Source organism: Fonsecaea pedrosoi (genome assembly GCF_000835455.1).
Source record: "Fonsecaea pedrosoi CBS 271.37 unplaced genomic scaffold supercont1.7, whole genome shotgun sequence".
Lineage (NCBI taxonomy): Eukaryota > Fungi > Ascomycota > Eurotiomycetes > Chaetothyriales > Herpotrichiellaceae > Fonsecaea > Fonsecaea pedrosoi.
The window spans coordinates 2,741,954-2,769,942 of NW_013550609.1; the positions used below are offsets into that span (position 1 = coordinate 2,741,954).

The following is a 27,989-nucleotide window of genomic DNA, read 5'->3' on the forward strand; positions in this document are numbered from 1 at the left end:
ATGCTCATGCTCATGTCACAAGCAGCCCATCCTCATGCCCTGGTGTGCCCTAACAAGGGTCGGACCGGACAAGATGGCAATTAGGGTTTTGGTTGGAGTAAGCATACAATATCCTTACGGTACCTCGTACATCGCCCTACGAGAGTCTATATTTAATTCCTCCCCGGTCAATTGGCCCGCCCCTGACATGCTACTCTGGGTACACGTACCGAATAGATGGAAAAGTTCGTCCTCCACAGTACATGCTCAAGGTCCATAACAAGCGAAATGAAGACGACGATCCTACGACACCATCCGAAATCAAACTGCGCTTTCATAGCATTTTCTATGTTCCTAGCCCATCGTGCCCATGTCATATGCCGGGGGTATATTGTGAATGCAGCCACATCTGACTGACGACAATGATACAAAATATATACAACCAACAACCACTCACCTTTCGTGCCATTTGGCTTTCAGTATCCGGCCAGAGTTGAACTGGTTCGGGATACTTCTTCAGCCGCACAATGGTTTGAGCCGCTACCAAGCAGTCAGGTCGCCGACCTCTGCCTCCCCGAACGTACTCGACTTGGTCATCTGACCCACTCCATCTTTGACCTCTCCGTCTGGTCCTCCAATCCCCGGTTTGTTCATGAGATCTGGTATTACCTCTCTGAAGAAGCTCAACAGATAGCTATTCACTTGCTCAAATTGCAACAAAAAGGCATCGTGGCCCTCCGGGCTGTCGATCTTCCCAAGCCGTGCATTGGGGATACAGTTAGCCAGTTCTTGTTGTTCCGCAATGGTGAAAAGGCCGTCCGACTCAATACCGAGTACCAATGCTGGCTGTTCAATTTGTGCGAGAGCTTCCTGGACGGTGGGTGCCCGGTTCCGCGAAACATCGTGCGTGTCTAGCTTTCGCGTTATGGCGATGTAGCAGTTTGCATCGAATCGTGTTACAAATTTGGTGCCTTGGTATCGCAAGTAGGATTGTGCTGAGAAGTAGTGATGTGTTGGTCTGGAACTCTTCTTCTCAACAACGGGCACCGGTATGGCGAACTCGGTGGCTCCGTTGAACTGCGGATCTTTGAATGTCGCTGGTCGATCCTCGCTATCGGGTTCTGGCGACGATCCGGATGCAATGCCATTGCGGGACGCAGGCCGAGAGTCACGGGATCCTTTGGCCCGCTTGTTCCCATCGTTATGGATGCTCCAGTGCTCATTCTGGACACCATTCGTCTTCTGTCCATCGTTGATGGAGGGTTTCTTCGACAAATCTGGGATGTTGCGACCAAAACGAGCCTCAAACGAGTCCCGACTTCGGTATGTGAGGAGCGCCGACATGCGGGCTGCACCCAAGCCGGCGGTAGGAGGATCGTCAAACGAGTAGTAGCCGTCTTCATATTTGGGATCCGAGTAAATCGCCTGCCGCTGAGCTTCACCCCAGCTGATGCCCCAGGCGCTGTGCGTCGCTGACGTGGCTATGGGAGCAATGCTCCGCACGTAATCCTTCCCGTAATAGGCATACTCTAGGCTGAGCATTCCTCCCATAGACCCACCGACAACGCAGGCGATCTGGCGAACACCAAGGTGGTCGAGAACGATCTTATGTATCCTGTCACCTATCGTCAGTCTTATATACCAATTGTCTCACTCTGCTCTTTCCACTCACCTCACGTCATCTCTGATCGTGGTTAATGGGAATTCTGGCCCATATCTGCCTTGTTCCGGGTCACCGTCCTTGTTCGTCACTGGACTGGCACTACCGTAGGGACTGCCCAGACTGTTCAGACAGACAACGAAGAACCTTGTAACGTCAAAGGCCTGACCGGGCCCTCCCAACAAAGGCCCCCACCAATCAGCCACATCCGCACTTCCGCTCAGGGCATGGCATATAACAAGGACATTATCCCCGGCTTCGGAGAGTTGACCACGGACGGTATATGCGACGGGGACATTCTTGAGGACAACGCCGGATTCGAGGGTGAAGGAAGGGACAATGACGATTTCTTGGTCGGCGACGAGTTTGGCGAAAGGGTTTTCAGGTTGTCCTTTGGCACTCTCTACGGGATTTAGTAGCCATTCAATCATGGTCGTGGCGGAAGGGGATGCAGGCACAGCAATGAGCAGTAGGGAAGGCAAGAAAAGTAGAGGGGATACTGACGGAGTCGCGGAGAGACTGCCTGAGCCTCTCCGTTAGTCTTTGAATCCTTGTCCGCCATGGTAATCGTCCAGGCCTGAACAGACTGGAAGATGGCAAACTTTTTTTCTGATGCGCGGTGAAAAAGTACGGAATAATGGGTTTTGGGGATTGACTATTGTCGAGGGGGCGGTAACGAGCTTAAGTGAGGTCCATTGACTCACAACTCGTGTCTCGGAGAGGCTCGTATGAATCCGGTGTGAGGACCGGGTGCAATTGTTGTGAGTCAAAAATGAAATTCAGTCGAGGGGAATTTGACCCACCAAGTTGAAGTTGATATTTCGGCAGTGGAAGTCAGCGCAGGCGATTTCACCGCTAGACGGTGGGTGCCATTGGCGGGGCTGGTGGCATCATCACACACCAATCGTAATGGGGGGATAGAGAGCCTCGGTTGAGCCCCCAAATGGCAGCTTTTCCGAACTCGCCCCCTGAAAAGAGCCAGAGAGCAAGCCGCAAGGCTGTGGACAGGGACGAGAGCAAAGCATCTTGAGTCCCCAACAACTGACAACCGACAACCAGTTTATAATAAATCGAAATGCTCCCAAATCTAGTTGCGTATACCGCTCGTTATTCAAGTATACGAGAAATCACATAAATCCCTTTCAATGCCCTTAGAGATTTAGCTGGAACTTGGGATGCGTCCTTATCCTCTCGCCATACTTCAAGAAGATCCAGATCATAGGGGACATGGCCAGTGAGATGAATGCAAGAAGGCTGTTCCCCCATCCGAGCCCCAGTTTGTTGTACATATCTCGTCCAGCCAGGGGGAGGACTGCACCCCCAAGGCTACGGAGGACGGTATTGGCCGCCATGGCGCTCGCGGCATAAAGGGTGAACGCACTGGGATGAAGTCAGTCACGCCGATCAAAAGGCTTGGGGAATCAAACTGCATACTCAACCAGATAAATAGACAGCGACATGAAGGATGCGACCATGCCAGCGCCAAGTAAGACCGTCCCTATGATGGGAACTATCCAATGCACTTTGTACTGGGCAGTCCACCCGTACAAGAAGAGGCCTGCAGGTATAGTTACCGCACCCGGCCAAAGCAATGGCAGACGGTATTCAGGCTTCATCTCGCCATCTTTCGCCAGCTTCCTCAGCAGCTTGTCGGAAAATGATCCAAATATCAACAGTCCGATAAATTGGCCCAGTCCGATGCCTAAGAAGACAAGTCCAACATTACTAGGACTAATGCCGTACTGATCTTGAAAGATAAACGTCATGGTTGTGAACATCAAGTAAAGATATCCGTACACAACCGCCAGGTACAGAGAAAGAAAGAATATGATCGGCGACAGAAATAGCATTTTTGTTGGACGGACCACACTCAGCATAAACAACTGCGAAGGAGTCCTGGAAGATTGAAGAGCAGACCGAAGCTTGTCATTGCCTGTTTCTTTTCGGAGTCGCCTGACTTTTCTCTCGAGGAGAACGGGCGGATATGTCTCTCTTTGAAAGATAAGTGCCATGGCGAACATGACTGCGGTCTATTTCAAGTCAGTCCTGCAATAGGATTCACACGCCACCGAGAGGGGGAAGGGCATGCATACACAAATAGCGAGAAGATAGAAGTTCCACTGCCACCCGGCGGCTTCAGAGAGATATGATCCAACGACAGGACCCAGACTGTCCACAGTCAGCACCATTACTTCACAGATAGTATGCGCCGGGTGGTACACACCTTGGTCCAAACAGAATTGGAAAGGTCCAGACACTCATGACCTTTCCGCGCTGGTCTTGTCTAAAGGTATCTGCTATAGAACCAGATCCGACAGTCAAGGGACAAGAACCTGCCAGACCGGCCAGGAAGCGAAACACAATCAGCATGGACAAGTTTGTCGACTTGCCACAGGCGAAAGTGAATATCCCGAAGAGGAATGTGTTGACATGATAGACCGGCAGTCGCCCGTACAATTCACTCATCGGAGCTCTAACGGTGGATCAGCCACAGATGTCTTGCAACAAGGGCATCAGGCTCGCGCACAAGCCCCAGATCAATCGAACAAGGAAACAAGCACTCACATAAACAGTGGACCAAAAGCATACCCGAGCACATAGACGGATACGGAGAACGATGCTAAGTCCTCACTGTTGGAGTGAAAGTCTTTCATCACCTGGGGTACACCGGGTGCAAACATGGACGAACCGAAAGGTCTGAGCAGCCGTCAGTATCAAGGATGTAATGCTTCCGGGCAGTCATTCTCTTGGTCACCGACGTCAAAATCGTTATCGAGGACAGCAGAGCAACGTTGGTCCATTTCCTCCGCGCAGGCCAGTTCATAGGGTTCTCTGGATCATTCGGACCGTCCCAATTGACCACGTCTGGATCGGTCGTCGTTTCTACCGTGGTGGTTATGACATCTTTCTCTTCAAGCACCGACAACGCCTTTTCAACGTCTCCGTCGTCCACATGGGAATTGTTGCCCCTCTCCAACGAGCTGGATACGCTTGGGGTAATGCGCTCAATGTCGGTGGGTTTCTCACTGGGCGCCATGGCGCTATCAACTTTCCTCCTAGCAAAACTGGCTGGTTCGAGATATGGTTTCCATCATTCCGGGTACGAAGCCTGCGGAATGGGAGGGGGAAAACGCGACGAGCAAGCGGCTCTCTTTAGTTATAGGTTCTTCTTGGGACGACCTTCCCATCATGGCAAAGTTCCCCATCCATGTACTTTGACCGAGGCGGACCGCTGCCCGGTGGAAAAATTCATGCAGATTGCTGGCTGGGTTTGTGGGTGATTAGAGGGCATCGTTCGTGCGCTCTTGGACCGGGTGTTGCGGCACAGGTTGCGGGGTCTCGTCTGTTGGGATGAATGGGCACAAGGGATCTTGCCAGGGATCGTCCAATTCTTCCGTACGAGGGTATCAGGAGGGGGCGAGGGCTCAGCGAGTCGGCGGATAGAGCCTTCTCCAGGCTTACAGTAGTGTGAGTTGGGCTGCGCAAAACTTCCGCTGGAAGGATCAGTGTGTAAACTGCGAGTCAGTGAGTAGTGAGTACTCGGTAGTGAGCGGTGTGCCAGCCACCACGGCTATTTACATTGGGCATCGTGGCATCACCCAAAACGTCTATACCTAGGTCTATTTGCTCTGTTCACCTCGGTGTTACTCCAACTTGATCCTTGTTAGCTCCTCAATTTGACCTCCGTCTTGATAACAAGATTTCGAGATTGACTCTGTTATCAAGCGCCTTATTTGCTATGCTAGATCCTGACCTTCTTGTTTCAATGTCAAGAGGCGAAAAAAATACACCTTCGCCGGTCAACTAGAAATGGACCATCCCAACATCCCCCGCATATCTGCATGGTTCTCATCAGGGATTCAGACGCCAATCTTCATGTCCAGTATGGTGCCTTCAACCCCGTCAAGTTACTCAAGATCCCCTCGTGATCTCCCGTGTCTTCCTTCTTCCTTTGCCCACTCAGCTCCATCTGAATCGCCCGGTGCACATGGACAAGCCAGTCCACATAACTTTGAGCCTCGTTGTTGCGGTCTTCTACCAACATCCGAGCATATTCGAACTCCGAACCATCTAGTCCTTGTCTTGCGAGTGTGAAGCTTGCAGCCTTGCTCCCACGGACCGTGGACATGTACTGCAACAGGTTCCGCACTTGGGCATTCAGATGCGTCTCCAAGACCGGCAACTCGTTCAGCATGGGATCGAGGCTTTGCAGGCTGGTTTTGCCTTCTCCAAAGAGATCCTCCAGCAGGTTTGGCGACACTTGTGCGTGAAGCCAGAGCAGCACATTCTGTCCGTCATCAACCAGATACACCCCGCCTTCCTCAACTCTGCCAAATGATGCCCGGACAGTAGGAGGGACCACTAATTGCATGGTCTCGGCGTTGGCGAAACAATCCTCGGCACTCAGGTTGTGGAGGGCGTATATCCGTGGATAAAGATACAGAGCTGTCTCTGTCACGCCGGAAGATCTCATCAGCCGAGCCGAATGGACCCTGCGATCGGTAGGCTCAACACCTCCTGCATCAAATGTGTCAGTGCAAGAATCTCCCAATTTCGCTGATGCAACTATACCTTTGAATGCCCGACTCTTGATCAAGCCGAGCGTATAGATGGCAAACTCCTTCAGGTGCTCTGGAAGCACGAGCTGTCCCGGAGGATGCGAGCCGGAGAAGTTCTTCCGGTATCCCGCCAGGATATCGATCGTCTTCTCCGTAATACCCGCGCGAATGTCCTTCAGGGACTTCTCCGAGATTTTGGACGAAGCTTCTTTGGCAATGATGTTAACAACAGCGTCCTGATCGACGGTCCGCATGGTGTCGGCAGCGCCTTCGTTCACCGCGGCCACCACATTGATGCACCTGACTCTCCTCTGTCCGGTAGCAGAGGTGTAAAGGAGCGCTGCTTGGAAGTGGGCATCCAACTTGGCATCCAACTTGCCGTCGTAAGTAAACGTGACCCCTATGGCTTTGTCGGCGTCGATAGTCCCAATCTCCAGATCCGCTCCGAAGGAATGCTGGAGAAACGACCCGTAGTAAGCAGACACCTGCAAGCCGTTTGAGCACCGCACCTTCATCAAAGCTTGGTACCCTGTCTCTCGGTGTAAAGAGTGCTCGATTTCGAGCCGCAGCTTGAGAGAATCTCGAGGAGCGACGAAATTTGGATAGAAGAACATCTCACCGCCCGTCAGTCGTGACATATGTCCTATTGTTGCGATGTCCATATATCCTCCACCTGCAGCGGCCAGGAAAAAGTCCACTCCGATACCTGCAGTCACCATTGCCCCAGCGGTCTTCTTCCAGCCCGGGTGCTCAGTAGTGAACAAACGGCGTTCTGCATCTGTGTCTCGGCCTTTGCCATCGTCCCTAAGATGCAACCTCCCGGGACCCCAAGTGGGCAATGTCGATAGTGAACAGATAATTTTGCCCCCAGTGGCAGTCAGGGCGGCCAGGGCGGCATTAAGCGCAGGCAGTAATGCAGGCTCTGGGTGCTTGATTGTGGAGAACATGGTAGGGATAGCTTTCAGGAGTGCTGTGATCACATCTTTCGATTCTTGGGGGTCGACAAACAATCCGTCTGCCAAAGGCACAAAGGGGTCTTCAAGGTCTGTCACCACCATCATTTGAGCGGTGTCCAGGCCAGGTGTAAGATTGTAGAATTGCACCTCCTTGTCATACGTAACAATGCCGACCCTGGCCCCTGCTGGTAGTCCAATGGACAACGTATCCTCACCTGAAGACATCTCACCTTCGCGTCCATAGATGCTATCCAGGATGCCCTGACAAACGGCGTTGACAAACCCCTTATTGATAGCCTCCTGGGTGATGTCGATCATGAACAACCACCGCATAGGAACTGGCTCCTTTGTGTAGTATTCTTTCGGCACGAGATATTCCACAGTCCCCATCATGAGTTCTGGCCGTTGTAACCGGTCAACCCTGACACCAGCCGCGTCCGTAGGTGCGAAGTACTCAGGTGCCACATCGTTGGGGAAGCTACACATGTTGCATACCAGTTTGTTACCGCCAGATCTGAAAGTCATGAAGGGGTTGATGTATGTCCTGCATCTCCGACAGCGAGGAGGGCCGAGTTCGCCAAAGTCTAATACAGGGATAGGCTGTTCGCCTTCTTGGAGGGGAGCGAACGGCTGCAGAACAAGACCCAGTGGAAGCCCCGTTGACGCAAGAGCCTCGGCCGTTGAAGGTATATTGTTGACCGTCAACCGTGCGAACTTGGGTGAAGAATTTCCCTGGTCGTGGGTGACGAAGGGAATAGCCGCGGGAGGTGGAAGATGCTTCTCCATGGTTGGATAGACATTGAGCTGGTAATATTGTGTCGCAACGTCTCGTGATCTTGCCACACTCGGGATTTGCTCTGGGTCAACGCGTCCTTGTGTGGCCACAGCCTCCTCACCCATGCGCAGTCTGTCTGCTGAGTTCACAAACGATGTCTCCGCTGGTTGTCCCGCAATCACCCCTGGCCCAGCGCTGGGGAATTGGGTTCCTCCAAAAGACCCTGCAGGTGCTGCAGCGCCCACTGGCGCCGTCGGTGCTGGGCCTATCTCGTGATATGCATGCCTCTCCTTCTTTCTGTGAGATCGTGCGGGCGCACCCGCCACTTCTAGTCCTCCCATTTGTGCCGCCAGGCCATTCATGGCATCTTGATGTTGAGGTATATGCCCCGCATCCTGTCCCAGAGAGGGCGCCAGTTGTGCATTGGCTTGGACATGCTGAGCGTTTGGATCTCCACCATACTGCGGCCAGCCTGGCTGTGGGCTGACCGAGGGCTGGAAACTCGGAGGGTGTTGTTGGGTTTGAGGATTCGCATATCTGGGATCCTGATTCATTTGGTAGGGCATGCCATGACCACTACCATATTGGGAGCCGTAGCCTGCCATTCTCAAAGCATCGACACAAATAACTTTAGGGAGTGGACGGACGTCGCTTCATAGTGATGGTGAAACGGGCGGGGTTAGCATCTGAAGAGGGTTGCACACTATCGAGCAGTAATGTCCAACAACCAAGTGGTGATTGCAAGTCGAGGATGTGATTGAGAACAGGAAGGACAAGTGGCATCAAACAGGAGTTGGACAAGAGACGTGATGCCACTAGAAGTGGGACATCGAGACGTGTTCTTTGGCAACTTTTTTGGGAGACGCCAAACTCCAAAAGCCGGCTTACCTGCTATAAGAGAAAGTCTTGTGTGATGGCCGGTAACCGCCTTGTCACTTTCACAGATTTGCAACTCACTTTGTTCCTTACTTGCCAGGCTTGTCTACTAAAGCACTGATCTATCCAATTCCCCTACGGTCAGGACTTCAAGCAGACCACAAATACTAGGTGGTGCACATCTGTAATAACACATCCTGAATTGGGGAAAATAACTAAGCTGGCTTCATGAAAGCTCAAGTTGACTGTGGGCTGCTCCTGTCCATGGTATACAACGCTTCCACATTCATACCCAGTGTGTCGTCCAGATATTGGCACAAGCATGGCAATTCTCAGTCGACCATACCAGTCCATTTTGGCTGGGGGTCAGCGTCGCGCCCGTTTGCTTTCGCTTGAAACCCTTGATCCTCCTCTGCCTCCGCCGCTTCCATGGCCAGGACCCCCATAGTTACTCGGTTCATCACCCCGCCCGTGTTTCCTCGAGGATGGATTGTCATCCCTTGAGGGAGCAGATCTCGAATACCCAGTTCGCCGATCGTCTGCCTCTGGCGGGTGATTCTCTCTCCTACTCGGCCTCTCATCCCGCCTCGAAACATCACCGAGTCCATATCGATCTTCCCCTCCATCTCGGCCATTTCGCTCACTCCGATGTTCTCTATCTCCACGTAATTCATCATGCCGACTTGAATGTCGTGATGGTCTCCTCTCAGGTCCGCGCTCTTCGCTAAGTTCACTCCTGCGATCCCTGTTGCTGTCGTGGCGTGATGACGGAGGTCGGGTGCCCACCGGCACTTCGTTAGGGTTCGAGGAAGCAAACAAATCGTGTGGTGGATAACCATTAGAACTTTGATTGTGGCCGGTAGCCGCCGGGCCACCGGGCGGTGGCGGCGGTGGTGGCGGAGGGGGCATGTGCGGACCAAAGTTCGTACTACTCTGTCTCGCATTGCCTCGACCGCGGATCGAAGTACCAGCCTGGGCAAGGGTGTTGTTGACAGCGGCGAGAGGGTTGCGGTTATTTCGTCCCCCGCGCATGTTCCCGTCTCCGGCCTGTGGACCGGATGGCGGACCTCTACTTGTGGGTGACGGCCCAGACGGAGCTCCAGGAGGAGCACTTCCTCTTGGACCTGCTGGTGGCTGAGTCGGTGGCGCAGGTGGGGCACCCTGACTTGAGCGCGAGGTTTCCGAGACTGCTGAATCGATTTGGCTGAGGCGAGAAGGATGAACACCTGCCGCATCAGCAGCAGGAGTGGAAGGCGTCGATGAGGGCTCGGCATAGGAACTAGTCCGTCCATGTCGTCTCGAAGGTCCAGTAGGAGTTGGTCGATCGGTATTCGAGGATGGCGGCACTTGCGTATTGAGTGGAGGAGCTCTCATCCTCGATCCTCCTGATGTTGGCCGACCACGAGGCCCAGAGGGCACATCAGACTCTTGACCACGATCCGGGGTCTGCGAGCCGGCCGGTTGCTGCGTCGATTCTTGCTCCAGCCTGCCGTGCTGCAAGTCAACGGCAGGGGGCTGTCTGAGGTCCCGTGGGTCTCTCTTGTACGAACTTGCTGCACTAGAACGAGAAGAATTGACAGCTGGCTCGAGAGAAGCAGGTGTGTAAGAGATTTGCCGCGTGGATGCAGTTTCTGGCCTGAGCCGATCGTCCGCGTCGCGACGGGGATACGCCCGCCGGTCATCTTCTCTTCTTGGTGAACTCGGCCGTGATGATCGTGTCGACTTCTCTTGCCCAAGCGCCGTCGAACCCGGAAGCGATCTTCGGTCACTATTGCTGTCCCCAATCAACGAAGTGCGCGGTGGATTAACTATCGTCTGTGGAGGCTCCGAGACGATGTCCTTCTTCTGAGGAGGTTGTGGTTCTGGTCTAGAGGATTCCAGAGCTGATGGAGGTCTTGATCTTAGAGCGGCTCCACGGCCTTCCCGCTCACGTTCTGTTGGGGGAGGGCGCACGGGTGGACGATCTCTCTCATGCGCAGGAGGTCGATCGTATGGAGTTCTCCTGTCGTGCTCTCGACCGTACCCTCGCTCCTCACGGGTGCCATGGCCTGAGCCATCCGGGCGTTCATACCTCCGGGCATGTCGCTCATAATCGTCAAAGCCAGGATCCGAACGGTCTGGTCGGTCTGGTCGGTCCAACCCTCGGTATCCTAGTCTTGAATCTCGACTGGTTCGCACGTCAAGTGGCAGTCTCGGAGCGTCAACTTCCAAGCGACTCGACAGGCGTGGACTTTCTCGATGACCATTCCGGGATTCCACCAGCTCTGGTCGGTTCGGAAGATTCGCAGAAGGCCGTGATGGAGGAGGGGTAAGCCGCCTGGGAAGTTCATGGGGCTTGGACGTTTCTGCGCGCGGAGGCCTCGACTCTCGTTTTGCGTTTGCTAGAGGCTCAGTGCCTTGTCGAGACGGTGTCGAGGCGCCGTTGGTGTTCCCCGGTCTGGAGCTTGTTCTAGAAGCTGGCGTATGGGGGCCGCTGGTAGCTTGGGGCTTCGCAGTCTTGCTCGGTTCTTCACCATCTTTCTTTTCGGGAGCATCTTTCCCTTCTGACTTCGATGGTGCATCCGTCATTTCAGCATCCTTGACTTCAGAATTCCCTTCCTTTTTGGTTGCCATAATGCTGGCAGCTGGAGATTCTTGTGAGGAAGAAGTTTTCTGTTGGGGTGGATCACGCTCAGGCTCGCCGTTCCTTTCTGGCCCTTTGCGAAAGGTGTCCAACCCCACCCACACCTTCTCCCGCCTATGTAAGGCACCTAGCAGGGCTTGAGATGAAACTTTCAGATCTTCTTTGTCGGAATCGCGGAGCCTATCGACTGCCTTCTGCAATCCTGTGCCGTGCCAATTGACCGCGGGATAGACCCCTGATATCACGCGTAGGACAGAAATCGCGTTCCTGACGTGCATGTATTCTGGGGATGTCAGACATTTCTGAAGAGCCGTGTGGAGATTCCCATGCCATTTGTAGAGCACTCTTTGGAAACTCTCAAAATCCAGCAGGGAAACGACTTTTCCTGCTTCAACTTTCATAGCAAACCCAGGGAGATTTTTCTTAAGACCCCAGCCTTCCCGTTCATATATTGTTTTAGAAGCATGCCAACGAGCAAGATCTTTCAGCACCTCATTGAGGAATTTTCCCAGATTGTCTGCTTCTTTTGATGTGCACATGAATATCAGTGAGATAAGTCGGGCAGGCTTGAAGAAAAGATCGTAAAACCCGAGCGTTCTGAAATTCGGTGTTCCGGCCCCGTGCAGAAATTTGACAAATTTGAAGCAGAAGTAGGCATCCAGCGGAGAAGACAGCATCCGGGGGAGGAAGCAATGCTCGATGAGCGTGGTGTTCAATGCCTTGTCCATCCTGGCTTTTCCGAGGAACCATTGCTCCTTCTCGCGCTGTAGCCGAGCTTTGCTCTCTGCAAAAGCTTTTAGATGCTCTTTATTTTCGGCGAGTAGCTTGTCGATGAGATCCTGTATTTCTCTCTTCGCGAGCTCCTTCTTCTTTGTTCCAGAAACACTGACATCGGTGCGGTCTGCCGAAATCGCTGCGATTTTCTTATGCTGTCTGGAGAGCTCGTCTTCATACGATTTGCCAGGGATGGTGATATCGTACAACGACAATTGCCAGAACGTCGCGTAGAACCCAGTTCCCACAATGTCCACAACGTCTTCGGGGAGGTGAGGTTGAATGGCGGTCATAAGCTCTTTCATTACGGGATGCCAACAATCATCTGTCGTTGCATCTGACTGTGCAGGAGTCTTGCTAGCATCAAGTTCAAGCGCAGGGCCCATTGTGTCGCTTGCAGCTGGTGAGTCATTCATCAGATTTTCTGTTTCAACAGCCTCGCCATCCTCCTCTGAGCTGGCATTTATCTGGTCTGACATTTCAACATCACCATTCACCTCTTTGACTTCCTCGGTTCGCTGGTCTTTTGCATTCTCTTTGTCGTACTCCTGAATTTGCCTGGAAATCAAGGGCCGGCTGATCCAGAATGCAATCTCAGGCCGAATTTCGTAGTCAATGAGCAGGCTCACCACATCAGGAATCGTGGCTCGAAATTCTTCTGGGGAGAGGTTTGTTTTCAGAAGGTCAAGATACTGCACCATCACTCGATGGACCTCGTCGTAGGTGTTGCCGATTGCTTTAAGAGGCACTTGTTCTTCCTCAAAGACACATGCTTGTCGTTGCTGTGCCATGGAAATCAAAAATTTAGCAGCCAAACCTGTGTCTTGAAGTGATTTCATCAGTCTCTCCGAGGTCTTCTTCGAGTCATGCCGTCGATCAAGCAGTTGAAGGATAGTCTGAGACTGCAAGAGAGGTCCGCCCCCCATCGCTTGTAATTGTGCATCGTTGTAACTCGTGTCAGTTGCAATTCCAGCCATGGAAAGTACAATCTGTTCCAGCATCTTGAGGTCCATTGTATTACCATGCTCAAGTTGTTCGGCAACGTACTGTAATATTGGACCAGGCTTCATCATGCCGTATCGTTTGTAAATCTTCCCTGCAAACACTGCAAGCGCTGAAAGCCAGCGACTCGCGAAGATGCCGCCCTCCTGAGTACGGTTTCTTCCAGTCCTTGCCATTGAGCTTACAATAGCCCAAGTGAGAACATCATAACCTAGATCCGTGAAATACCGTGCACCTTCGACGAACACTTCAGCGATGCTGTCGTATACTTCGATCTGAGTTAGTGCAGTGGTAATCACGATATGTGGGTTGGCAAAGGCAATCTTAGCCAAGGCTCTCGCCATCGGGCGTACATTGGTGTTGGATATCCGTTTCAGTATATCCTTGGTCTCAGCCCTGGCTTGATCAAACGCTGATTTGACGTCGGGGTTGCGAGAGGTTCTTCCAGATGACCATTCGAGGTACATCAGATAGCGGACATTCACCGGGAAAGTGCTGACTAGCTCAAAGACCTCGTTGACCACACCCGCATTTGATTTGGTCAAGCTCAGCGATGGTAGGAGAGTGCGCTTGACCAGATCCAGCCATCGAGATCGGGTAGACTCGCTTTTGTCAACCTGTAGGTTATGCTTTCCAATCCGGGCTATCTTAAGGAGAAGGCCTGAGTCTTGTCCGATCTTGACGCCAACGAGGGGTAGCAAAGTATCGCAAAGTGTAAAGACATCTTCGACAGTTTGACAGACTGGGATATTGTCGTTCCACTCATCCCAATAAAACCGATAATCAGTGCCGTCGAGGCTATCATTTTTGTCCAGCTGAGCCCATCGGAGTACCTTTCTCTCGGCTGTTTCCACAACTTTGACCTGTCCTTTCGGGACACCCGGGACGTCGGTCTCATAGCTGGGTTTCTGGTTCCGGAGACTTGGACGATCTTGTAGAGGTTGTACCATCCCGTACACTTTGCTCAAGGAGTGATGCAGTATCCGGTATACATATTCTGGAAGGTCGGGAATTAGTGTCATCAACCAAGGGAAGCGACCAAGGATAAAGAGAGCTTCGGGTAGTGCCCCAATGGCAAGCAGGCTCTTAAGTAAAAGAACTTTCTGGTCCGCAGGCTCGTTCTCTTTCGAGGTCACCTTATCTGCCTCTGGTTCTTTGGATGGGGTGTTGGCTCGTGTGGCTGACTCTTTCAGACGAGGTGGCGCAGGTAAGGTATCGTCTACCAGTGCCCCAGCCGCCGTGAGCGCATTCCGGGCACCTGCTCCAGGCCTGGCAGCCCGTTCTCGCTCTTGCTTTTCTCGTGTCTTTTGCTCTTTAAGCTCTTCCATTACATCGTCCGTTCTCCAGATATGGGGGTACAAGTCTTTGAGCGAGACAAACCCAATCTTGATGAGGAGAGCGGAGAGGTAGATGAGATTATCTGGAAGGACATCTGTTTCATCCCTCGCTGGCGACGATGAGTAGAAACGGAGTTTAAATCCCAGAAGCTGTGCAGCGTCTCGATTACCCGATGGCGGCAATGTGCCAGTTTCGCGAATCCACTGGGCGAGTAGATCGTCGCCTGATGATGATGAAGCCCTTTCCAAAACTTCCTGCGGCACTTGTGATTTTCCGAGTAGATAGAAAGCTTCAAGGCCTCGCTCTCGAGCCACAGCCCAAAAAGCCTCATCACGAGTCCGGGTTTCCTCTGCAACAACCTGTTTTTGCTCTTCTGTGAGGTGCCAATCAGGAGAACCAGGAAGTGCCCACTTTGGAAGGCCTGTCAGAGTTGGAATTTTCTTGGATGAGGTTGTTGATCGAGGCCACCATGGACTAGCGCGAAGGAATTTGACGAAGAACCGACACTGCTTCACTAGAACGGCACTGAAGACGTCCAGAACGACATCCAAACTTCGACCCACGTCTAGATCAAATGCACCGATCATAGCCTTGACTTTTTCTACCGTATCCTCGACGGTTTCTGCAGTCGGGGCTTCGCTGCTGCTGGTAGTGAACAACTCAGTCATCAACTTTGCGAACCCTTCAGACTCTTCCCTCATAAGATTGAAATTCGCTTGTCTGTAGAGAAGATTGGTCTGCTTTCTGATGCCCATGCGATTGAATGTATTCCTGATCAGATCCAATTTCTCCAGCAAAGTTGCGTCGAGCTCGTGTCGTAGTAAGTCGTGAGATATTTCAGTTGAAAGGACAAATGCAGAAAGGCGATCGAGCGGCATCATAGGATTGCCCTCGAAGACGACAGATATAGAATCCAGGAGGGCGGCTTGCAAGGCTGTGGGATGTGGTGTCGGCTGACTATCTTCATCTGCAATCTCGCTGTTAAGCATTTGTTTGACGAGGTCACCTGCTTCTGATGGACTAAGCCTGCCGAAAACAACGGTCTGGACAAGCTCCTGCATCAAAGCGATGAGTTGTGTCCCATCTTCTTCCTGCACACTTTGCAGACCCTGCCGCAGGACATCTTCCCTTCCCCCAGTCTGCCATGACTCACAAACTGCATTTGTTAAGTAGGTATAATTGTAAGGCTGAGGTTCAGGCGGGGGGGTAGATAAGGCAGCGCTGTCGTGAGGATCTTGCTGAGCTGTGAACATTGTGCCGTTTGACGTGCTGGGCTCGCGTTCGGCTAATGGCGCCTTGGTCGCAGGAGGAGGTTTGTCTGCTTGATGATGGACTGGGCTAGACGCAGGGTTGCCGCCTCGACCTCCTCTGCTTGATCGCCGACCACCTCTTCCACGTTGTTGGCTATAGTCACGATCATTTCCTGACGTGTGATACGCCGTTGACTGGGCGAGACTGAGATTTCCCGGTCGATGAGGTGAGGGACGAGAATGTGGCTGATCATCTGAATATGTTCGCTCCGGTCGCTTCCTTTTAGCGCCAGGCGGCAGGGGCATCACGTCCAGTCGTCAAAAACTGCGGCCCCGGCAAGGCTGTCTTCAAGAGGTCTGTCCTCGTAGTTTTCATGGAGGAGGCCGCGACATCCAGTTCAACAAAGGGCGATCGGTTTGGATTCGACGAGCAGTACTGGACAGCTTAGGCTTCGCGTACAGCTGCAAAGTCGTCAAGTTGAGGGTTGTTTTAAAGGAAAAGGATCGTCGCGTCGGAGGAAGGGGAAGGTGATGGGACTGTGTTGGCCTTTGATGCGTGAAGAGAGGGACAGTACGAAAGAAATCCGGTTATGGAAAAGCGTGATATTACGGTAAATAATTTATACCCATAGCGCAGTTTCAATAACTCTCGAACAACATAAACGTCATTGCGCCCTGACGACAGTGGAACTCCACACAGCAGCCAAGCCAGCATCATCACATAAAACCCTAGGTTAAGATCTTTCTTGTTCAATCTGTAACGACGATATGGCTAAGATCTTTGCAACTGGAACTACTGGCTATATAGGGGGCGATGCTCTCTACCTCATCTCACAAAAACACCCAGAATGGGAACTCACATGCCTGGTTCGGAACAGTGACAAAGGCGCCAAAGTTGCTGCTGTCTATCCGAAAGTGAGGTTGGTCTACGGAGACTTGGACACTGTAGACCTGATCGAGGAGGAGGCTGCCAACTCCGACATCGTCTATCACTTTGCCAACTGCGACCATGAGGCTTCGGCGCGCGCTATCGCTAAAGGGCTCGCACGGAGAAACCGCGAAGGCACTGGTTACTGGATTCATACATCCGGAACACTAATTCTCGGCTGGGAAACAATTGACCTTGCCGACTTTGGTAACAGATTGGATAAAGTGTATGACGACTGGGACAACGTGGGCGAATTGATATCTCAACCCGACCACGCTGCTCACAGGAATGTAAGTACACCATGCTATCACCCTTTTAATATCACATATGACCTAAAATGAGGTACTGTGTGTCTGACGTATCACTCACCTGTGGTCTTTTTTATCTCTCTTTGGAGGTGCCGCAGGTCGCAGGACAAAGCAAGCTGCCCCTAGATGAAGCGAACATGTCCCCTCGACCATCTACTCTCCTGTTAGTCCTTTGCTGATATAACATTTTCCAATCTATATAGGTCGATAAGATCGTTTTGGCTGCTTCATCGGAAAAGGTAAAGACGGCGATCGTATGTCCTCCAACGATATGGGGTCGAGGTAGAGGCCCAGACAATACACGTTCTGTTCAAATATACATGGCAACTTCAAGCTTTCTAAAGCGCCACAAAGCCTTCAAAGTCGGTAAGGGGGAAAATATCTGGCACGAAATCCATGTTCAGGACTTGTCGAACCTCTACCTTCTCCTCGGCGAGGCTGCTGTCAATGGCGGCTCGCGGGCGACCTGGAATGACCAGGGTTATTATTTGGCTGAGAACGGTCCTTTTGTATGGGGAGATTTGATCCAGGAAATTGCAAATGTTGCTCATAAAAATGGTCTACTGCCAGAAGCAACTGTGGAAAGCCTGAGTCCGACAGAAGCTGAAACATTTCTCCCCAATGCCAGGCTGCTGATGGGGACCAACTCAAGGGGGGGATCCATTCGAGGAAAGAAACTGCTGGGTTGGAAACCTGTTATGCATGGAATTATGGAAGAAATTCCCGAGTGTGTGGAGAGCGAAGCCGAGCGCCTTGGTCTGATCAAACGCCATGCAGCAAAAGTTGCAGGATAGATCGGTCCACCTCATTCAACCACTGGAAGTGGAGTAAGAGGTGGTTGAGGTGGTTTGTTCTGGACACTCACAAGGTCAGCCGTGATTGTTATCCCCCTCAAAGCCGCCCTTCGAGGAAATACATGTATGAACCCATCTCGGTCAATGTTCTTGCTGTCCCGTTTCCAATGAATCGATAGTGGATCGAGAATGACATCGAATGGTTATCTGCATTGGACAGACCCAATAGTCTCATCGCTCTGCTGCCGTGGTGATAGGTTGATGTCACCTCCTAGGAAGAGGGTGAGGCGGAAATTCCCCTGACAGGATTGCTTTGGAGGCGGAGGATTGTGCGGCAACGCCTCAACCGACTCAGCCTCGTTCGACATCAGACTGTTGTATCTCCAATGGCGGTTTATTCCACAAGGGTAGCTTCGCAAATTCAACCCGATTGGGACTATCGCTTCGATTGTACGAGGTACGGAGATATGACTTGAGACCTCCGCATCAAGGACGCCATTGGCCACTGTAGTCAAGCTCCCGGGTTACCTGGCGTCGAATCGACTTCCCAAGACGGCAATGCGCAATCTCATCGCGTCTTGCATCTCAGCAGCACCAGGGTCACTAACCCAGCGACAACAGCCCAACTGTTGTCGATAGCGTATCAAAGATATGCCGCTGCGCATGCTGGCGTTCCTCCGACGCCCTTGTCTGCCTTGTCATCCACAGGGAGGGTCATGGGATGGTTAATTGAGACCGCTATATATAAGAGCAATGGCACTGGACGACCGCTCCCACCTCACCGAGCAGCAATCGCAATCCCACAGCCTGAGGACAAATCTACACTGTACATACGCAAGACAGAATCTCAAGTTTACATACAATCCAAGCGCAGTCGAGCCTCGGAATCCACCACCACCACCACCACCACACGCCCGAGACAATGTGCCTTCCGCTGCTTTTCGTGGTTCGACGCCTGATTAATCGAAGCCAAGAGGCGGACGAACACAATTCCAGAGGGGTGGCTTACGACAATCAGTCGACCTGGCAGCAGAGACCGAACCCGCAAGGACATGAAGACAGCGGCCGAGGTCATCGTTCCGGAAATAGAGAAACGCGACACTAAGGATGGTGTTTTTGGCATTGATCTGTACAAGCCCCGACCACCAGTGACGACCTCAATCAAGCACTGACCGATAGTCCGCAGGCAGAGTTTGCGGAACCACGAAACGACCGCCGCTTTGACAAGACATGGGCTTTTGGCTGTGTCAGTTTAAAAGAGTCTCTTGGGGTATATACAGGCCTATCGACCTATCGGTTATGCCATGGTCATGATATTCGTTGCATTGATGTTGTTGGTTTTGCCACATCTTGAAGCAACCTTTTGTCTTAGACAGCCGTTTTGCAGTCAATAGATGCGTTGATCCTTGAGTCTTGGTATCAGTCTCCAATGTTGTTTGTTCAGTGAGAATATTCGTATGAGCTCCCTTCGTAGCAACTATGGGCAATGGCAGACCATTGAGTCAATTTCTACCATTCAGCCGTGCGCAGGTTCAGCTCAAGGCCCATGCTCCAGGCGCGGGGTCTCAATACCGAAATGCCCTTGTGTGTAGCAAAGACTCACGGATGGATCTGCAATCCTGTTCGCATGGTTCGCGCCAGCATGTAGAATGGATGATGTGGCGTGTTTGCAGCACTTGAGAGCGGAACCAATCCAAATCTGCGGAGACAAAAATTTGGAGCATTCTCATCTCCTTTCTGCAATTGGCTTTTGTATGCAGATCCGCAGCAACCCAGTGACGAATACTGTAAACTCTTTCACCTCCTCTTGTAACATATCTAGGCATCTTAATTCTTCTGGCACCGGTTTGGTTGCCCTTCCAGCATGATCAAAGGGAGCTGTGCCTGCGGGCGCGTCCAATATGAGACTCAAGCTCAGCCCCTTGGCCTGACAGCCTGTCACTGCGTCACTTGTCAACGCGTTTCAGGTGGACCGTATCTAGGATTCGTCGGTATTCCTGCGTCGGCAGTCAAATGGAAACAGCAGCCAGATATCTGGTATGCGAGTGACATTGCGGAGCGCGGCCACTGCAAGTCCTGTGGCTCTGCGGTCTTCATGCGGTACTTTTTCGAGGCAGATCGCACTGCGGTGACTCTGGGAACAGTTATTGAGGCCGAACCTGCTCTCCCAGCCTTGGGGGCACACATCTTTTTAAAGGACAAAGCACAGTATCTTGTTCTTGCAGATGACGGAGCCACCCGATATGATGAGTTTTCTGAGGAGTTTCGCAACAAGATCGAACAATGGAGAAGGCAACGGCAGAGGAGGGAAGAGGGCGAAACAGTAAGCATGAACCTGCAAGCAGCCTCTTTTGACTGCGACTGAATTGTCCCAGAATTGAAGTGAAAAAGGAATCATGTGGGAGCAAACGTATCTGACAACAACAACAAAGATGATCAATCAGACCAGTGAATTCTGCCTCACCAGCTCCAAGATGAATGTTTCTTTCTGTCCTCTTCATCTTGCACCCATTCTCGACTGCTCCATCTGCCCAACTTTCCCTCTCACCACAATTCTTTCTTCCTCTCTACCTTCACATCCTCATCATCACTGCTCACTTCTCACGCAACCATGTCATCAGAATCGTCACTAGCTTCATCCTCAAAAGTGCCGCCCGGTGCGCCCACTGAGCCCAAGTCGTTTCGTCTCTCAGGAATGGCCTCCCGTTCACGACTCCATCCCAACCCTAATCGCTGGGCTCGCGTGCCTTCCCCTTCAGTGCCCCGTCACAGCAGCAGCCCCCTCGTGCACAGTCCTTTGCAGCAGTCATTCCCTGCTTATCCAGACCCATCAAAGTCAGCTCCTAATTCTCCAGGAAGTGCAACTATGCAGCAAACGCCTTCTCGTCGGTCACGGCCCACCGAGCAAGGTGTTCGCCCACGAGGAGAGTCCCGTTCGTCATCTGTCCCCATAGTTGTGCGGATTCAGCAAGATTCAGAGACTGAAGGTGAAGGTGAAGGCACAAGTCAACGCTCAATGCACATCCGCACCCGACCTAGCTCACGGGCTAGTTCATCCTTGCCCTCACCAGGAGACAGCCAGGATAGTCACAATCGTCGCTCTGTGAAACATCTTACTTGTTTCTGGTGGTGGGAAAAAGGGAGTTGCAAATACTCTGAAGACGATTGCTGTGAGTTGATCGCGCCAGGCTGAAAGGCGTTCAGGGGCCTTCCAATGTGGTTTTCCAGTACTAACATTGAATTAGTATATGCTCATCATGATACGGGCCATTACACGGCTGCACCTCGCCAGGTTATTCCAGGGGAACCGGCCAAAGCAGGCAGATCTCTGGAACGCGCATTGAACAAACTTGCTATTTCAAATCGATCATCCGCCTCGGTGTCGTCTCTTGCTGGCGTGAACACTCACAATCCCGAATGCGAGAGTACCGGCAATGGCAGCAATGCAGTCTCCAGACCTGTCACTCCGCTCATAAACCACAACCGGCCTTGCACCCCTTCTCCTCGCATGAGCATGGACCTTGGTCTCGCTACTCACCTCCAAGCGGATAATGAGTTCCTCCGCGGTCTCGTCCAGCAAACGCAACGAGAGAAGCACGCTTTGATGGACACAATCGAGGCTCTCCAAGCAGAAAAATCTCAGCTGAATGCGCAAATCGAAAAGATGAGCCAGGAGCGCCACGCACTACTTACAGAGCGGGACATCTTGCACGCTACAATTAAGAAGCTGCAATTTCCTACTGGAATCAACCCCTATATTCAGGGTCATAGCCACATTGTACCAATAAGATCCCCGAGCGCCACCACTTTTCCAAGTCACAATCCCTGGGGTGCGATTGGAAGTGGGAGTCGAGGAACTAGCACCAGCCCAAACGGCACACCTGTCGACAGCCCTGCCATACAACCGCGCAGCTTCAGTTTCGCCGCCCAAGCAGCTGTCGGTCCTGTGGGCAGCATCCCGGCTCATCTCGCCTACAACACTGCGCGGATGGGTATGAAAAGCTCATCTGACACAATCTTGGACACCGCCATACCAACCTATGGATCCGTCAACGGTAATGGTGTCGAGCGTGGAAATATAAAGGCAGATGCGCAGCTCGCCGAGAATCTTGTCTCAAGCAACATGGAAGGGGAGAGGCTGAAGGATCTGTTGAGCAGCCTGGGACCGAGTTTTTAAGATCGTCATTCCCTACAAAGCTGAGAACCGCGACACGACATTATCTGAGCGACCGAAAAACGATCCATAGAAAGATCACTGTCACCTCTAATCAACTTACGCGAGGCTTCGTAGTCGCCGAAGGCTCAACGAACTTACAGACCAATAAGACCTGGATACGTCTGACATAATATGTCCCCGAACGACAGTGTATGTGAGAAAATAACGAGACACCTGGACCAACAGCATGTGCAATACAACGCGAAAAGTGGCCTTATCCGGCTTTGCCCCTAAATTTTAATATGTCCCGAGTGTTCACCAGAAAACAACAAATATCCCAAACAAAGAGGAAAAGCAGGAAAGAGGCCCAATCCTGTCCAAGTGAAATGTCACGTCAGACTTGAAAGCTGTGGAGCGACTAGACAAGCTTGCTGGACGAGGGCGAGGCAGGCAGGGAGATGTTGGGATCGATCAGGGGCCTAGACATGAGGATGGAAAAACAGTTGAGCTTTGATGAATTGGGGCTGGATAATGAACCGGACAGTTGTTTCTTCCCTCTCAGTCCTGATACTTGCTAAAGGTGGACCAGTCCTGTGCTGAATGGGACAATATTCACACGCTACACCATGCTGAATAGGAAATCCTATACAGTAGCAATGAGCTTGGATAGATAGAAGAACCTTCCCCCCTTCCCACTTGTCATTGGTGTCAAGTTTCTCAGTTGTCTCCCCTTTGCTGAATTCTTCATGAAAAGCGATCTTTCTTTTGCACGCATTGACGTCTGAGATACTCGGTATTTTCCTCTTTTGAGTCTCCAGATCAGGGACAACGGTCCGAACGATGTTCAATCGCACTGGAGGCATGTAGACCTCACTACACAGCACCAAAAGATCAGAAGGTGCTCTGCGCCAACCGACTGGCGGCGTTCCTAGCATCGACACGATCTTCATCTTCGTCTTCCTTGACCCTCTCCAGACTGGCTCCGGTCGCACTTCTCGGTCGCCCCCCTTGAGCCACTCCTGCACCATTCGTCCCATTTTCACTCTCTTCTGGAAGAGGAACACCCAGCGCGCCAGGGCCAAAGCTTCCAGACATGCTTCTAGAAAGAGCATCCCTGCTTCGCGGAACACCAGACCATGCATCGCCTTTCGCACCCTGACTGCTGGCCATGCTAATCCGCCTTACGGTGGGATGGTTCTCCCGCCCCAATCTGCTCAGACCACCAGACGCATCAATTGCCCGGATATCCGGCCTAACACTTTCGAGAGTTGCAAGCGTGCGGCGCTCTGCTTCGATTTGACGCAACACGTACTCACGAAGGGAGAGCATGAATTCAGCGGACGTGCGACTGAACCAGCGTCTTTTCTCGAGCAGTAAATTTGCCGTCACGCGTTGGGTTTTGGAGCGAAGGTAGTTTTCTTGAGAGATTGCTTCGTCGAGCGCAGAGATCGCTTCATCAACTTTATCTCTGCGAACGCTGGAAGAGCTTTTGAGGCGTTGGACCGCGTTTTCCTTACTCCGGCGGGATGCCTCTGTCTGGAGGAGCTCCCGGAGCAGGATATGTCGATTCGTCAAAGTTTCCTTGACGATGAAAGCGTCAGAGGAGTGATACGCAAGTGCATCCCCTAATGTCGTGGCTTCAGCAGTTCCTTGCGCGGCATGGTAATCCCCGCATGTTTGAATAATGCGACCGAGTTTGCGGTATGCTGTCGCCAGACCTGGGTGTATCTCTTGAACACTCATTTGCCCAAGTTTTTCTCCAAGGGACGATTCTGCGAGGCCAAGTGCTGTGAAAATGTCAGCAAGCGAAGAACCTGAAAGCGTTCCACCCACAACTCACCGCGTCTGGCCTTAACCACCTTCTCAAGTCTTTGGCTTGTGTCCAGCGAACTGAGGTAGAAGGCCTTGACAATAGGCCTCGCATCGTGCAGCTCAGGCGTATCATCAGGCGGTGGTGCGAACTGTTTTAAGACTTTCCGCCTTACACCAGTCGCTGGTTGTTTCATTCTCACCACAGGGGAGTACCCAAAATCACTCTCCACAAAAAATACCATCTCCTCATCACGCATGAGGACATCGTTGCCACATACAGCATTCAGCCATCTTTGAATTGCCGCCTTGACCCGGGCTTCATCTTCGTCAGTGCCTACTCCGGCCGAAGTTTGAGCGGGAGGCACGGCAGGGACGAGGGCCTCTGGGTTCGAAGATATAAGATGGTCCGCAAGTTTGACGAATTCCGAGTGTGTTCGACGGACATCTCGGAATTGAGTTGTACGGAATTTGGGGAGGTTAGTCTTTCAGAACAGTCAGCTTGCACCCTCTCCATAGACAACCGCAACGCACATAAACATCAAATCTGATAACGGGATCTTTGCGTCCCGTTCGCTCCAACGCAGTCACTTTGGCTTGCAGTTTATATTGTGGTACCGGCCTGTTCTGCCTTGCGCTATGATATCTTGCTGCGCCGGGTCGTTGCTGCGGCTGACCAGCATATTGTTGCCCAACCGCTGCTCCTTGGGGATCTTGGGGATGTATTGCGGAAGCCTGTGCATGCGCTGCGGCCTCTTCTGGATTTTGATGCTGTGGAGCAGCGACCCGATCTCCGGAGCCCCCGCCATCTCTAGGAGCAGACACATTAGATTGATTCGGAGGTGGTAGGTAAGGGCTATCAGGAATGCTGTCTTGGGATTGATTGTAGGAATGCCCTCGGATCGGTTGTGGTGACTCTGGAGAATCTGGTGGGGGTTGGGCAAACCCTCTAGAGGTACGGGGAGAAGAAGAACCCCAGGGTGAGGCGCCGTGAAGAGCGTCGGCCTCACTAGCAGCAGCTGAGTAGTCCATAGTTGCGAGTGTGACAGCGGAGAACTGCTCACGTTGTAGTGCAGACAATCAAGCGGGCATTCGGCAGTTGTACAGGACCAAGACTGAGCTTTCCAAAAGGTGTGTTCAGAGTTGGTGTGGAACAAGTCGCGCAGAGTTCTGTAGAGTTTGTAGAGCAGGACCGAGGTGAAGCTGCTTGATCGGTGGTATGGTTGGTCTATCACTTGTGGTCCCTGTCCATTGTCTATAAGTCGGAGCAAAGAGTTGCAGCGGGAAAACTGCGCCTGCCCACCAGCCTAATATGGTTAGTGGATGCTGCTGCTTTATGAGGGACAGAATTTCTACATTTTCTCGAGCCTCGTCGGTTTTGAGGACTTGAAGCATCCAGCTCGAGTCACTCATTCGGGTCCTGCTTTCGTATCCTTTTCAGCGTTCGTGACCTTGAAATTTCTGGTGTATAATCTCATGTTGATGTGGTTGGCTAGGACCATTTCCACTTCTGAGAGGGGATGAAAGTCCATGCGCAATTCATTAGGCACTCCCCTCTAATTGATTTTTATCGGTCTCGCTCTGCTTTTTCATTTATTCGGACTCAGTCGAGAAATATTCGGTCAACATGTCCGCGCGCAGCACCTGCAGCATCAACACCACAGAACCCAAGACCTTCGAGGACAAGAAATATTGGCATCATTGCCCATATCGATGCGGGCAAAACGACCACAACGGAGCGCATGCTTTATTACAGCGGCCATACTCGTAGGATAGGTGATGTCGATGAGGGTTCTACCGTCACCGACTTTCTTCCTGCTGAGCGGGCTCGTGGGATCACCATTCAATCTGCGGCCATCACCTTCGAGTGGCCACCAGCGCATGCTGCACCACCTCCGACCTCGACCGATGACATTGAAATTCAGCCTCGTGCACGTTTCCCGCACACCATTAATCTAATCGACACGCCGGGGCATGCTGACTTCACTTTCGAAGTCCGCCGATCGTTGCGCATCTTAGATGGTGCTGTTTGTATTCTGGATGGCGTCGCTGGGGTTGAAGCCCAGACTGAACAAGTATGGGCCCAAGCTGGCGAATGGAACATCCCACGAATAGCGTACATCAACAAGCTCGACCGTAACGGCGCGGCTTTCGGAAGAACCGTTCGTGAAATCGGCTCTCGCTTGGGCGGTTGGCCCGCGCTTTGTCAAATCCCATGGTTCGAGGGTGGAAAGGGCCGTTTTACTGGCGTGGGAGATGTTATCAACTTGGAAGGATTGTTGTACGAGTGTGGCGGAGATGGCAAGGCGATAGAACGTTATCCCTTTCTGCGGTTGGAGCAAGAACATCCGGAGTTTGCACGGGAATTGCGAAGAGCTAGGACGGCACTGGTTGAACTACTCAGTGAGCATGACGATCAGCTTGTCGAAGCCTTTTTCGACGCCGAGGAGGACCACCTCAAAGTGAGTCCTGCTCAGATTTGGGAGAGCCTGCGAAGGTGTCTCCTCACACCGCATTGCTCGGTTATCCCAGTCTTTGCTGGCGCCAGCTTTCGTAATATTGGAGTACAACCTCTCTTGGACGCTGTCAACAATCTCATGCCATCTCCGGAAGAGCGCCCAGATCCCGAGGTTGGTCTTGGGTCGATCTCTGGAGGGCTTTCGCAGCTGATTAGAGGGGATTTGTCACTTGAGAAACCAGCGTCAAAGTCCAAGAAGAAAGGTCCTGAGTTGGTACCCGCGGCGATCGGCAAGGCTTTGCAGGGTTGTGCGTTAGCATTCAAAGTGGTCAATGACCCACGGAAAGGTATGCTTGTCTACATCCGCGTCTATTCGGGAGTGATAGAACGAAATGCCCTCCTTTTCAACACCAATCTTCAGAATTCGGAGAGGGCGACAACTTTACTGCGGATGTATGCTTCGGAATCGGTGCCCGTTCAGTCACTCCGAGCTGGCGAAATTGGTGTCATTGCAGGTTCGAAGTTTGCTCGTACTGGAGATACCCTCATCTCCTATGCTGGAAACAAAGCCACACCACCCGAACCACTGCAAAGGCTACAACTGCGGCCTATCAAAGTGCCGCCGCCTGTATTTTTCGCGGCCATCGAACCAAATAGCTTGCGGGAAGAGAAAGATATGCACGAGAAGCTTGCACTGCTGTTGCGAGAAGACCCCAGCCTCCAGGTGTTGCAGGATGAAGATACAGGCCAGACGCAAATCAGTGGTATGGGCGAATTACATCTTGAGATCGCTCAAGATAGACTTGTCAACGATCTAAAAGCAAAAGCACGCATGGGCAAGATTGCAATTGGTTATCGTGAAACACTACCACAACCTTCAAATACCATCACAAAGGTGTTAGAGGGAGAACGTGCGGCATCAAAAGGCAAGGCAGGGTGTACGGCCCTCGTGGAACCTCTGGAAGGCGAATCTGCAGATGATGTTGATGAGTCTGAGGAGAAATTCATCCATGAAGAAGACGGAAACCTGGTCATCATCGAGACACCAACTTTAGACCAACGAGGAAGACCACTCGCCGGTGACGCAGGGGGCTTGCCACCACACCTCCTACTTCCCGAAATCCGAATTGCATACCTCAACGGCGCTTTAGCAGCTTTGAGTCGTGGTCCCTCCTGGGGCTATCCAATGCGTAATACAAAGGTCACCTTGACCCTTCGTCCAGATGAGCACATCTTTGGCATGGAAACGACATATGGATCCTTGACGGCTGCTGCTCGCCTGGCCACGATCGCGGCATTCAAAGACGCCACCAAGAGCAGCCCGTGTTCTCTGATGGAACCTGTGATGAACGTCGATATCAGCGTGGATGAAGCAAGCTTGGGGAATGTCATTCAGGACATCTCTTCTGGTCGGGGAGGGCACATTGTTTCCCTTGGTGACCATGAAGAAGAGCACGCTCAGACAGGCTTAGATTCCAAACGTATCGACGTCCGGAAGATTTATGCACCCAAGGATCCCTTTGAGTCCGGCTCATCGTTGGCTGGAGAGGAACACCAGAGGGTCAATTTCCAGAGGACTGTAAAGGCAAAGGTACCTCTGAAAGAGATGGTCGGTTACCTCAAACACCTCCGCAGCATGACTGGAGGCAGAGGAACGTTTGTGATGAGTGTCGACCGATTCGAGAAGATCACCGGTCCTCGAGAAAGAGCACTTATTGCAGAGCTTCAAGGCGGATTGTGACTG

General features: G+C 52.1%; 9 protein-coding genes across 9 annotated transcripts; 4 read left to right on the top strand and 5 right to left on the bottom strand.

The window, feature by feature from the left end:
• Nucleotides 1-519: 519 nt before the first annotated feature.
• Z517_11039 (homoserine O-acetyltransferase) lies at nt 520-2,070 on the bottom strand (the record flags this gene model as incomplete). The annotated part of the gene is made up of 2 exons (XM_013424647.1): nt 520-1,594; nt 1,652-2,070. The coding sequence occupies 2 exons, from the start codon at nt 2,068-2,070 to the stop codon at nt 520-522; spliced, it is 1,494 nt and encodes a 497-aa protein (XP_013280101.1).
• A 720-nt stretch (nt 2,071-2,790) lies between these two features.
• Nucleotides 2,791-4,676, bottom strand: Z517_11040 (uncharacterized protein; the record flags this gene model as incomplete). The annotated part of the gene is made up of 6 exons (XM_013424648.1): nt 2,791-3,019; nt 3,074-3,669; nt 3,733-3,808; nt 3,864-4,112; nt 4,205-4,336; nt 4,399-4,676. 6 exons carry the CDS (start codon nt 4,674-4,676, stop codon nt 2,791-2,793), a joined length of 1,560 nt encoding a protein of 519 aa, XP_013280102.1.
• An 837-nt stretch (nt 4,677-5,513) lies between these two features.
• Z517_11041 (uncharacterized protein) lies at nt 5,514-8,534 on the bottom strand (the record flags this gene model as incomplete). The annotated part of the gene is made up of 2 exons (XM_013424649.1): nt 5,514-6,157; nt 6,212-8,534. The coding sequence occupies 2 exons, from the start codon at nt 8,532-8,534 to the stop codon at nt 5,514-5,516; spliced, it is 2,967 nt and encodes a 988-aa protein (XP_013280103.1).
• Nucleotides 8,535-9,171: 637 nt separating this feature from the next.
• Nucleotides 9,172-16,098, bottom strand: Z517_11042 (uncharacterized protein; the record flags this gene model as incomplete). Its single annotated transcript, XM_013424650.1, has 1 exon — nt 9,172-16,098. The coding sequence occupies one exon, from the start codon at nt 16,096-16,098 to the stop codon at nt 9,172-9,174; it is 6,927 nt and encodes a 2,308-aa protein (XP_013280104.1).
• Nucleotides 16,099-16,560: 462 nt separating this feature from the next.
• Nucleotides 16,561-17,822, top strand: Z517_11043 (uncharacterized protein; the record flags this gene model as incomplete). The annotated part of the gene is made up of 2 exons (XM_013424651.1): nt 16,561-17,010; nt 17,232-17,822. The coding sequence occupies 2 exons, from the start codon at nt 16,561-16,563 to the stop codon at nt 17,820-17,822; spliced, it is 1,041 nt and encodes a 346-aa protein (XP_013280105.1).
• Nucleotides 17,823-19,686: 1,864 nt separating this feature from the next.
• Nucleotides 19,687-20,187, top strand: Z517_11044 (uncharacterized protein; the record flags this gene model as incomplete). Its single annotated transcript, XM_013424652.1, has 1 exon — nt 19,687-20,187. One exon carries the CDS (start codon nt 19,687-19,689, stop codon nt 20,185-20,187), a length of 501 nt encoding a protein of 166 aa, XP_013280106.1.
• Nucleotides 20,188-20,433: 246 nt separating this feature from the next.
• Z517_11045 (uncharacterized protein) lies at nt 20,434-21,999 on the top strand (the record flags this gene model as incomplete). The annotated part of the gene is made up of 2 exons (XM_013424653.1): nt 20,434-20,992; nt 21,068-21,999. 2 exons carry the CDS (start codon nt 20,434-20,436, stop codon nt 21,997-21,999), a joined length of 1,491 nt encoding a protein of 496 aa, XP_013280107.1.
• Nucleotides 22,000-22,869: 870 nt separating this feature from the next.
• Nucleotides 22,870-24,819, bottom strand: Z517_11046 (uncharacterized protein; the record flags this gene model as incomplete). The annotated part of the gene is made up of 3 exons (XM_013424654.1): nt 22,870-23,765; nt 23,819-24,272; nt 24,322-24,819. The coding sequence occupies 3 exons, from the start codon at nt 24,817-24,819 to the stop codon at nt 22,870-22,872; spliced, it is 1,848 nt and encodes a 615-aa protein (XP_013280108.1).
• Nucleotides 24,820-25,529: 710 nt separating this feature from the next.
• On the top strand, nt 25,530-27,986 carry Z517_11047 (uncharacterized protein; the record flags this gene model as incomplete). Its single annotated transcript, XM_013424655.1, has 1 exon — nt 25,530-27,986. The coding sequence occupies one exon, from the start codon at nt 25,530-25,532 to the stop codon at nt 27,984-27,986; it is 2,457 nt and encodes an 818-aa protein (XP_013280109.1).
• Between the last annotated feature and the right edge of the window lie 3 nt (nt 27,987-27,989).